The sequence below is a fragment of the Berghia stephanieae genome, chromosome 10, assembly GCF_034508935.2.
Source record: "Berghia stephanieae isolate SIO BIC M18660-M18661 chromosome 10, UCSD_Bste_1.3, whole genome shotgun sequence".
Classification (NCBI taxonomy): Eukaryota; Metazoa; Mollusca; class Gastropoda; order Nudibranchia; family Aeolidiidae; genus Berghia; species Berghia stephanieae.
This window is the reverse complement of record NC_088369.1, coordinates 43,878,452-43,891,378: the sequence shown is the minus strand read 5'-3', so window position 1 is coordinate 43,891,378 and position 12,927 is coordinate 43,878,452. Positions and strand designations below refer to the sequence as shown.

The 12,927-nt window shown below is 35.0% G+C and overlaps 1 protein-coding gene across 1 annotated transcript; it reads left to right on the top strand.

Moving 5' to 3' along the window:
- The first annotated feature begins 875 nt into the window (after positions 1-875).
- On the top strand, positions 876-2,233 carry LOC144956190 (uncharacterized). Its single transcript, XM_078886603.1, has 2 exons — positions 876-1,677; positions 2,030-2,233. The coding sequence occupies exon 1, from the start codon at positions 985-987 to the stop codon at positions 1,510-1,512; it is 528 nt and encodes a 175-aa protein (XP_078742729.1). The 5' UTR covers positions 876-984; the 3' UTR covers positions 1,513-1,677; positions 2,030-2,233.
- Positions 2,234-12,927: the final 10,694 nt, after the last annotated feature.

Below are 12,927 nucleotides of genomic sequence, written 5' to 3'. Positions count from 1 at the left end.
CATACACACGCGTTTTGTTCTTTAGCTTATAGATAGAATGCGCTTGGCCAAGGAGTTCACAACATTGACATCCGGAAGTATAACGGACCAACACACAAACTCTGTGTAACCATGAACTTTTATAGTCTGGTTAATACAGTTTAGTGAGAACAACTCACAAACGCGGATGGCAAAAACAATAACAAAGGCCTGAGTGACGTCATATGCATACTATCTATACCGGTGCCTGCTCCTTCATTTCTTACTTTGATATTACTACCGACAATAAATTTTGTATTCAATTCAATTCAATTTTCTGGTGTTTTTTTTTTTTTTTTTGGTGACTTTATATATATATATATATATATAAATATATATATATATATATATATATATATATATATATATATATATATATATATATATATATATAGTGTGTGTGTGTCTGTGTGTGTGTGTGTTTATGTGTGTGTATGTATCGTCCATGTGTGTGTATGCGTTTGTGTTACGTGTGTATGTTTCTTTGTGTTTGTGTGGTCGAATATGTTTGAATATATATGTGGGTTTTGTGTGTGTTAGTATAAATGTGTATAATTTTTAGTGTGCATGTATGAGTTTGTGCGTATGGTCTGGTTTGTTTTCTACTGTATATTTGGGGGAAGGATGGATATCAATCTACATTAACTCTCTCCTTACCAGCCATTTTCAGGAATTTTCCCAAAAACTTCACACACAACAAACACAAAAATATGTTTTTTATCACTCAAACACAATAACAGTGACCTCTTGTATAAATAATTTCTTGAGCAAAACCTGCTCTACAACACACTGTTCAATTTCTTTAAATGTTATGATGTACAAGAGAAATTTGAATATGAAAAATGTTGGTTGTATCGTAACGAACGTGACGATTTTCCTATAGTTGGTAAGTAGAGGGTTAATATTCTATCCCTAGTCCTCACCTCATAAGTTATTCATCTTTACATTACAGGACATGAGAGAGAGATGAATATGTCTTTATCCGGCTTCAGCAACAAAAAGGATATAGAAATACCTGCTGGTTTTCATCCTCGCATAGACGATACTATCACGGTGGGCGACAATTTGTTTTTCATTGATAAAGAAAGAGGACGCGTGGAGATAAACGACAGCAGTGAGACCCTGGTTAAAAAGTACAAAATTATGGATGATACCTCAATAACTCGTGGTTCTTCTAAGCAGTATTTTATCATCCCGAAAACGTTGCTGAGGGAGAGTTATTCTGTGCTTCGCTACCACTATGATGACTATAGTACAGAGTGGTTCACGTGTTTCATTAACGAAAACTTCCCGCAAGTTTCAAGGAGCGTCAACGTCGAGGACTGGTTAAAAGAACTTCATAGAAGATTGTCTCGTGTTACATTGTCAGATATGCGACACCTACTTATATCTGAATCCTTTGACTACCCTAGTGAGTTTGTCATGCATATTATAGATTTGAATGATCGAAGATTTGTGTCCCCCCGGCGTCTGATGGTTGCCATGCATTATTGAACCATCGTGAACGTCTTTTTCTCTCCTACAACCTGATGTCTCGTGACAGTACAACGACTTGGTTTATATTTATTATATAGTTCTATTCAACCATATTCGACGTAAGAGTTCTACTACTTCTATATCATTCAAAGGAGTATGGAGAGCAGACCTATCTAACAGTAGGCGGGTGGTTGGATGGGAGCATCACCCTTGAATCATATACCTATGATGTTCGCATGGGTGTACGATCCGATAGTGATGTTGTTTCTTCTTCTCTTTACTAGCCTATCCTGCTTCTTTGGTTTGTGATTGTATTTTTGACAGGGGATATTTTTTTTCTGTAAATCTTTTGCCTATTTGTTCTTGGTTATTTATAATTTAGCTTATGATATCTTTAGGTTATGATTTTGATTGACATTTGTACTATTTTTGTTAGATTGCTTGTTTTTTTTGTTTCAGCGGTCTCTCATATAACCTCAATTGTGTTGGAAGAGACCTTAAGCAACAAACAAACAAAAAAAATATCTAACAGTAGCACGTCTGGCCGGTAATCAGAAGGTCTGAGGTTCGATCCTCAGTCGAGGTAGACTGATTTTTTGGGATGTATTTTTTTCTTGTGTTTTTATTTCTTGCTTTGTCGGGTACCTTTCATACACACGTGTTTTGTTCTTTATCTTACACCGGTGCCTGCTCCTTCATTTCCTACTTTGATATTACTACCGACAATAAATTTTGTATTCAATTCAATTCAATTTTCTGGTGTCTTTTTTTTTTTTTTTGGTAACTTGGTTAATTGGCGACAACAAGTTTTAAATAATATTTCTTATATCTTGAATGATATGAAAATATATAAAAAGTAGTGAACTATCAACAATTTTACTGGAAAGTATGAACTATTTTTTATGACGCCCTCTTACAAATTGAGTGATTGGGTTTGTTTTCATTTTTTAAAATCGAAAGTACGAATCTGCTTTCAATTCTGTTTAATAACTAGATAGATCTATGGCTAATTTATCGAACCAGAATCTTTGAAAAGTGGTAAGTACCAATAATAATTGCGTAATGATTATTAAGAAATGTTTAGAATTAGCATCTGGCTGTAGTTCCTGCAGACGATAGATAGACCCGTTGTCGTGCTTGCTCTGTCGAGTCGCACAGATTCAGATATGGTGATCAGACTGACATCCTGATTCGGATTTGTTTCTTATTTTATTATGGCTTGTGGCTTTATATTTATATCTTTTTTTCTATATGGTTAACTGATAAATATTGACTTTATTGTATTAGTCTAGTGTATAAGTCTAGAGGGCCCTTTGCTCGTCACGTCAACTTCACAACTTGAACTTGAACAGTCCTTTCTACTACTAACAATACTAACAACAGTTGCTAGATAGATAGATTAGATAGTAGTCATTGCTATTGCTAGATAGCTAGACTAGAATAGTTAGTGGGTCTGATTTATATATGATGGAACTTGGACTCTGAATATATAGTTATGCCCATTGCATGGATCTGGTGTTGCTGATATGACTGTCAATCGTATGGGACTAGTACTCTGAATATATAGTTTTGCCTCATTGATCAAAATGATCTGAGTCTGAGATGTTACTGTTACAACAGTTACACTCACCCAACTCAATCACTCTAATTATCTCTGTGACTATGGGAGGGAATTATGGATCCATTGACTGAAAGGATTGTACTAGTAGTCTGAATATATAGTTTTGTCTCAATGATCTGAGAAGTAACTCTATTAATTAACACTTGACTACATGGAAGGGAACTATGGATCTGATTCTGATGCTACTCATTGACTGTAAGGAATGAACTATAGTATAGTAGTCAGATTTTTTATGAATGGCGCATGTTTGTCTAGTTTTTCTCAGATGTCCTTCTATCCAAAGTTGTAAAACTTTGTGTCAACCTCCGAATCAATTTCTATTTACTGAATAAACATTTTGGCCCGTATTGTAATGCCATATCACAAAAAAGATTTCTTCTTCACGACCTATAAAAATCTACTTTAAAACCCCTGTCATAAAATTAGAGATTTTACTCTGCTAAAAATGTAAACATTTTCGCACCACAAAGTAAGATGAATTCATCGTTTTTCAAAATAATATTGTGACACGGTAGTTCCGGCTAGTGGTTATGATTTCATATCATACTATATTCCGAATAAAAGCAACACACATTAACTGTTATAAAGTAACAACTAATGTAGTTTGCATCCCATTTTGACTTTGTAATTTATTGCTTTTTATTTACATCACGTCACAATTACCGAAGACTGATATGAATCTCTAGCTTTAACTCATTTGAACTAGTGATTAAATACTCAAAATTGTCAAATTAACAATGAACGTTTATATTTAACTTTGAAAAATTGTATCTATGCATGAACGTTTCACACAGCATTTTAAGTTTTCTTTTAAACCTATAAGCTCTTAAACAATACGATATGATACGGAATCTCTATCGGTTCCTCTCTCGTAAGGCTGCGAAAAGAAGTCCACTTTTATCTATCGATAAGTCATTAATTAAAGAGGACAGCTATGGAATTGGAATTTCACAATCAACCCTCAGTTTTGCATGTTATTGTTGTTGAACACAAGCACATATTTGTGGAAACATTGTATCATAAATTGATGAATTTCTATTTTTGACTGGTCTACATTAAATTTATGTAATCCTCTTTGTCATAAAGAACAAGCTATTTCTCAAAAATTTGAAATCAAAATAATGTTGGAAGCGCGTAATGTTCACTTTCATTTGTATTCACCAATAACGTATATTGATTGTTATAAAATGTAAACATGTCTGTCGTTCCTTCATATTCGGATTCTGTACGAACATCATATAAGTTTCAATTAACCGAACATTCCATTTTAACAAATTCTTTCAAAATGGATAAGCCGAAAATCATATTTTTGACACTATAATCATATTTAGATTCCAATACTTACTAGTTATCGATTTTAATATAGCTGTGATAAGTGAAATTCTTTCCTATTGTTTTAAAATTCGTGAAAAAATATATTTTACTAGGACAAAATGATCCAGAGGTTCATACAAATTTTTGCAGCAGCTGTACATTGTGAACAGCTGAGAAAAAGAAGACAAAGGTGCGCCCCTTATTAAAAATCCAACTATTGTATCCCTTAGTTGATATTTTGGTATTCATCTTTTTCTTGGGATCATCCTCCGCAGATTACCTCCCTTTGTTGATATTTTACATCTCCTTTCCCCTTCATCTAATTGTTCACTTTCATCTTCATCATCATTTTACATGTACATTCATTAATCAAGCTTCTAAAGAAATCATCCTGAATCAATCACTATAAGGTCAGTTTTTAGAATATCTAACTACTCATCCTTTCCGTTTCTTGGCTACTCTTATTCACTGCTGATAATAATAATCAATAAATATTTTTTGGACCCAGAATTCACAATCACTCTCTAAAAAGGTAGATCTTGCCATATAATAATGCCCCTGCTGTTATTTTGGTGTAAATTTTCTCTATTTTTTGTTGGCCCCCACTAGCGTTGCCTGAAGATTCCATATGATTGTCCTTTTAGTATAGTTGTCCTTGATATATATATATATATATATATATATATATATATATGTATATATATATATATGTGTGTGTGTGTGTGTGTGTGTGTTTATGTGTGTGTATGTATCGTCCATGTGTGTGAATGCGTTTGTGTTACGTGTGTATGTTTCTTTGTGTTTGTGTGGTCGAATATGTTTGAATATATATGTGGGTTTTGTGTGTGTTAGTATAAATGTGTATAATTTTTAGTGTGCATGTATGAGTTTGTGCGTATGGTCTGGTTTGTTTTCTACTGTATATTTGGGGGAAGGATGGATATCAATCTACATTAACTCTCTCATTACCAGCCATTTTCAGGAATTTTCCCAAAAACTTAAGACCCAACTAACACAAAAATATTTTTTTAATCACTCAAACACAATAGCAGTAAAGTTCTTGCGATACATAATTAATTGAGCAAAACCTGCTCTACAACACACTGTTCAATTTATTTAAATGTTATGATGTACAAGAGAAATTTGAATAAGAAAAATGTTGGTTGTATCGTAACGAATGTGACGATTTTCCTATAGTTGGTAAGTAGAGGGTTAATATTCTATCCCTAGTCCTCACCTCATAAGTTATTCATCTTTACGTTACATGACGTGAGAGAGAGATGAAGATGTCTTCATCCGGCTTCAGCAACAAAAAGGATATAGAAATACCTGCTGGTTTTCATCCTCGCATAGACGATACTATCACGGTGGGCGACAATTTGTTTTTCATTGATAAAGAAAGAGGACGCGTGGAGATAAACGACAGCCTTGAGACCGAGGCTAAAAAGTACAAAATTATGGATGATACCTCAATAACTCATGGTTCTTCTAAGCAGTATTTTATCATCCCGAAAAAGTTGCTGAAGGAGAGATATGTGACTCGCCACCACTATGATGACTATAGTACAGAGTCGTTCACGTTTTTCATTAACGAAAAATTCCCTCAAGTTTCAAGGAGCGTCAACGTCGAGGACTGGTTAAAAGTACTTCATGGAAGATTGTCTCGTGTTACATTGTCAGAAATGCGACACCTACTTATATCTGAATCCTTTGACTACCCTAGTGAGTTTGTCATGCATATTATAGATTTGAATGATCGAAGATTTGTGTCCCCCCGGCGTCTGATGGTTGCCATGCATTATTGAACCATCGTGAACGTCTTTTTCTCTCCTACAACCTGATGTCTCGTGACAGTACAACGACTTGGTATATATTTATTATATCGTTCTTTTCAACCATATTCGACGTAAGAGTTCTACTACTTCTATATCAATCAAAGGAGTATGGAGAGCAGACCTATCACTAACAGTAGCACGTCTGGCCGGTAATCGGAAGGTCTGAGGTTCGATTCTCAGTCGAGGTAGACTGATTTTTTGGGATGTATTTTTTTCTTTTGTTTTTATTTCTTGCTTTGTCTGGTACCTTTCATACACACTTGTTGTGTTCTTTATCTTATACCGGTGCCTGCTCCGTCATTTCTTACTTTGATATTACTACCGACAATAAATAATGTATTCAATTCAATTCAATTTTCTGGTGTTTTTTTATTTTTTCTTTTGGTAACTTTATATATATATATATATATATATATTATATATATATATATATATATATATATATATATATATGTGTGTGTGTGTTTATGTGTGTGTATGTATCGTCCATGTGTGTGTATGTGTTTGTGTTACGTGTGTATGTTTCTTCTTTGTGTTTGTGTGGTCGAATATGTTTGAATATATATTTGGGTTTTGTGTGTGTTAGTATAAATGTGTATAATTTTTAATGTGCATGTATGAGTTTGTGCGTATGGTCTGGTTTGTTTTCTACTGTATATTTGGAGGAAGGATGGATATCAATCTACATTAACTCTCTCCTTACCAGCCTTTTTCAGGATTTTTACAAAGACTTCACACCCAACTAACACCAAAAAAAATTTGTTATCACTCAAACACAATATCAATGAGCTCTTGTGATAAATAATTCCTTGAGCAAAACATGATCTACAATACACTGTTCAATTTCTTTAAATGTTATGGTGTATAAGAGAAATTTGAATATGAAAAATGTTGGTTGTATCGTTACGAATGTGACGATTTTCCTATAGTTGGTAAGTAGAGGGTTAATATTCTATCCCTAGTCCTTACCTCATAAGTTCTTCCATCTTTACATTACAGGACATGAGAGAGAGAGATGAATATGTCTTCATCCGGCCTCAGCAACAAAAAGGATATAGAAATACCTGCTGGTTTTCATCCTCGCATAGACGATACTATCACGGTGGGCGACAATTTGTTTTTCATTGATAAAAAAAGAGGAGTAATAGACAGATACGACAGCAGTGAGACCGTGGCTAAAAAGTACAAAATTATGGATGATACCTCAATAATTCGTGGTTCTTCTAAGCAGTATTTTATCATCCCGAAAACGTTGCTGAGGGAGAGTTATTCTGTGCTTCGCTACCACTATGATGACTATAGTACAGAGTGGTTCACGTGTTTCATTAACGAAAACTTCCCTCAAGTTTCAAGGAGCGTCAACGTCGAGGACTGGTTAAAAGTACTTCATGGAAGATTCCCTCATGTTACATTGTCAGAAATGCGAAGCCGACTTATATCTGAATCCTTTGACTACCCTAGCGAGTTTGTCAAGCGTATTATAGATTTGGATGGTCTAATATTTATGTCCTCCCGGCCTTAGATGTTTGCCATGCATTGCTAAATATTGAACCATCGTGAACGTCTTTTTCTCTCCTACAACCTGATGTCTCGTGACAGTACAACGACTTGGTATATATTTATTATATCGCTCTATTCAACCATATTCGACGTAAGAGTTCTACTACTTCTATAACAATCAAAGGAGTATGGAGAGCAGACCTATCACTAACAGTATCACGTCTGGCCGGTAATCAGAAGGTCTGAGGTTCGATCCTCAGTCGAGGTAGACTGATTTTTTGGGATGTATTTTTTTCTTGTATTTTTATTTCTTGCTTTGTCTGGTACCTTTCATACACACGTGTTTTGTTCTTTAGCTTATACCGGTGCCTGCTCCTTAATATCTTACTTTGATATTACCGACAATAAATAATGTATTCAATTCAATTCAATTTTCCGGTGTGTTTTTTCAACTTTATCTATCTATCTATCTATCTATATATATATATATATATATATATATATATATATATATATATATATATATATATATATATATAATGTAAATTTTCACTCACATTTTTTGCCGAGACGACTCGTTTCTGTGTTTTTCACACTTCTTCAGTCGGCATAATCCATTTTGTCATGTCCGTAGAAAACTGATAACACCGCAGCACAATACATCGGCAGCACAGAACCCCCATTCAAAACACGATACAATTTCCATAGGGAAAAAAAATCAACATTATAAATCTGATCATATTTTGACTTTTGTACATTCTGATCACATGACATGTGAAAAAGTTCTAGCCAGCATGAAGAATAAAAAAATACAGATATTCTTTGTTTAGAACCACGCTGCTGGTTGCTGGCCGGTCGTGTCATCAGACTTTTTATCCTTTTTAAATTCGTTTTTTTTTTCAGAGTACGGCTGTAAATGATAAAATGGAATATCTAATTAAATTCAAAGTTCAAGAGCTTTGTATGAATATTACTGGAGCGTTAGATAGAACGAAGATGACGTCACTCAGGTCTTTGTTATTTTACCAACACACAAAACTATGTGTAACCATGAACTTGTATAGTCTGGTTCATACAGTTTAATGAGAACTACTCATAAACGTGGATGGCAGAAAAAAATAACAAAAACATGAGTGACGTTATCTTCGTTCTATCTATAAACATTCAAGATTACACATAGTTTTGTGTCTTGGTTCGTTATATTTCCGCATGGCAATGTTGTGAGTTTCTTAGATAAGCGCACAGCATCTCTTGTTTCTTGACAGCCTGTGAGTAACAAGTTCTTACTTAATGGGATTGATCTATATTACCTTTCCATGTGCTCGAGATCATTGCGCACATTGCAAAATTAAATGTGCTCAAAGTGAAAAGAACTCACAGTTTCGAAATGTGTAACTTCACAATCGGTCTTTTTCTTCAGCTTGACACACGGGTATTTTTCCAACTTTCATAAAAAAAGCAGCGTGTTTACATTTGTAAAGAAATATCCAATCCTTGGATTACAACAAATCCCGTGATCGATGACTTGGTTGGACGAAATCCTGAAAAAAGATCTCTCCCGAGGATTACTTGATGATGATGATGATGATGATGATCAGGCTGGCGGATGCTGTGTTTTCTTACTGAATGCAATACATTACCCGGGTACCCGGGTATTGCAGAATATTTCGGGTACCCGGGTAGTATTCTCGGGTACCTGGGTATTTTTCAATTTCTCTTTAATACGTTATTTTATTGGTTTATAGAATATAATTCAATCATATTTAAGTTTTTAAAAACTATCCGTAATCAAAATAAAATTATTGATTACATTATGGGCTTTCCAATAGCTAGGAATAAGTTAGGAATCAACCTGATTCCAAGAAGTCAACTTTCTCACGGAAATCGAAACTAATGAACGTCCTTCCAAGAACTCGAGATGGGGACTATAAAAACACGCCCCAGCTATTGTTGAATCGGTGAAAGCCACATTGACAAGTTGATCTTTTTGAACAAGAATTGCTAATAAAGGAAGTTTTTTTTTTATACCCCTTTTGCCTTTTGCCTTGATTTTCTCAATTGTTGAGTTGTTGCAAAGTCTTTATTTTTTGTTTTGATTCTTAATATTTTGTTATATCTTTTTCTACAGTTTGTTCAAATAAAGATATGCTTAAAAAACAACAAAAAACAAAAACAAAAACCAAACAGACAAACAAAAAAACCCCCGCCATATCATGGCAGTATAGAAATATACATAAACAGGAATATTCGTTTTGTAATATAACGTCAACGCACAAGTGTAGTTAACTAATGATACGAATACAATCTATTCTTAAAAATATATTCAATTGTGACATTATTTAGAAGTAACTAAATGTAATTCGGTGTATTATTTATGGAAATACATTATTGGTGATACAATTGCAAAGGGCAATAACTCAATAATAATAATACACCATAACAATGATGATGACGATGACAATGATGATGACGATGATGATGATGATGATGATGATGATGATGACGGTGTTGGTGGCGTTTGAACTCGTGGTGATAGTGATTATTATGAAAGGGATGAAATGATGATGAGATGATGATGATGATGATGATGATGATGATGATGATGATGATGCTGATGATGATGCTGATGACGACGGTAGTAGTAGTGGTTGACATTGTGGTGATAGTGATAATAATGAAGGGGATATCATCATCATCATCATCATCATCATCATCATCATCATCTTATACATCAGTACTATGTAGTTGTGGTTAAAAACGGGAATCATGATCTAATATAAAAGGGAGGTAATATTCGATAATGAAGGGGGCAATATCAAGTACGTATAATCCTACCAGTTTTCAAGGCAATCATGATTGCCTTCCTGAATTTTCTCTAGTCCAGCTTCTCTCACATTCCTTGAAAGCTATTGTAAAAAAAAAAAAAAAAAAGACAAAAGGGTAGATAAGTCGTGACGTCACACATTCTAAACTTCCGGATCCAAACTCCTTGACTGCGTGGCTCAGCGGTACGGTCTTTGCTTCGTTCCGGAAAGGTACCGCGTTCGATCAACGGTCGCTCTGCTGTGTGCCCTTGAGCAATTCTAAGTCATCTCACCCTAGCTCAAATTGCGGCGATGCACTCCGGCTAACGCCTGGATTATTACAGTTTTCCCTTGGAATAGATCCTAAAGAATAATTTCCCCTCAGGGATGAATAAACAGAATTTATTTATTTATTGAACTAGTCCTTCGGAGGACTTATCACATGTGTCTCTTCGCCTCAAAACGGTATTAAGTCGGGATGGTTAAGATGCTGAAAATTCAATTGATAGCCAGAAACATCAGACTTATGTTGAGTTTATTGAGGAGAATGGATACCATATTTTAGGGTGCTAATGCCAACAATTTATATTTTTGACCAGTTTTAACATTAAATTTGGATTTTAAGCATCTGGTTCGTTCCGACATAATACCGTTTTGAGACGACGGGTCACATATGTAGGTTTCATATTCAATCAAAAGTAGCATAACTTTTTTAGAAGCAGGATGTATAGGCAGATGCTTAGGATTATGGAACGAGGATGGATGACCTTACTTGACAACCAGCATGTATTTAGACTAGAAAATAAGATGCCATCACTCTGACTGTCATCTGCATTTTTTGCCAAATTGGGGCCTAAAATTTGTCAAAATTTGCCCCCAAAAAATCCCAAAATTTGCCAAGAAATTTGCCAAAAAGACCAAATTTGCCAAAAAAAATTGCCGAGGAGAACTAAGCTTTGGGTCCTTATTTGAAGATTTTTTGACGAAACGATCCATGACTGAAGTTGGACGTGTAAGTGACTCGATTTAATTTGACTTGAGAAATGAAATGACTGTGAATAGCGTTGTTACAAAGATTTTAAAGGATCATTATCCGTAGAGAGTAGCTTCCCTTGGTTTGGGCCCAGGCAAAGCTGCAACATTTCTCAAGTTTCTCACTTTTTTTTTTCGTTATTTTGTTTTCGCTTCGTTTTTCCCCCAAAATTTGCCACGCGATTTGCCAATTTTCCCAAAATTTGCCACAATTTGCCAATTTTGGGAAATTTGCCAAAATTTGCGGATAATTGCGGCCGCAAATTGCCATTTGCGGCCCCAAAAATGCAGATGACAGCTCTGAAACCAGAAGATCAATCACACATTGTATGTATTCAGTTCTCCGGGAGAGTGATTTTACACTTCCGATGAGATTGGAACCTGTTGTATTTTGGCATTACACTTTTGTTCCCTGTTACGACAATAAGAAACCGTTTCAGAATAGTGTCAGTGTTTTCTTGATATCTTGAGCTTTTATATAGCGCAATATTCACTAAACATGCTCAAAGCGCTTTACATATAAACAAGGGGTCCCTGGCCAACAGCAACACTTAACATGTAGGACGTGACATGAAACCTGTTAGGCGATATTACAATTTTTTTTTCGGACACAGACAACTCTGTTAACTGTCAGGTACTCATTTTACACCTGAGTACGGTGAGAGAATGTGAGTAAAGAGACTTTTCCAAGAAATCAACTATGCGCCGAGCGAGGATCGAACTTGAACCTACAACATTCTGATAGCTCAGTTGGTAGAGCACTCGTTTCACACGTAAAGGGACAAAAATCGATCCGGGTGTAGTCGAGATTTTTTTTTCTGACCCTCTCGCTATCCACCCATCTGTGATTCGGTAGCCAGATCTATAAGATCTGGCGGAAAGTACGCTGCAATAGACTGGCGTCCTAACTCAATGATAGCATGCAATATCTATTGTCTGTTTTACGCTGTTAAAACCATGATAAAATTCAGGCTTTATGGACCTAACGGCTCTGAAGACTAATTTTCACATTAAAAAAAAACACAGTCCATAGATAGTATGCGCTTGGCTAAGGAGCTCACAACATTGCCATCCGGAAGTATAACAAACCAACCCACAAAACTCTGTGTAACCTTAAACGTTTATAGTCTGGTTAATGCAGGTTAGTGAGAATTACTCATAAACGTGGATGGCAACAAAAAAAAAACAAAAAAAAAAACCCAAAACAACAAAACAATAACAAATACCTTAGTGTTTTTATCTATCGGATGCATGTGAGGTTGGCACTTTAATGCAATCAATAAGAAAATACGATGAAAAGGTTTTTTCTCCGTATGGTAACATAATG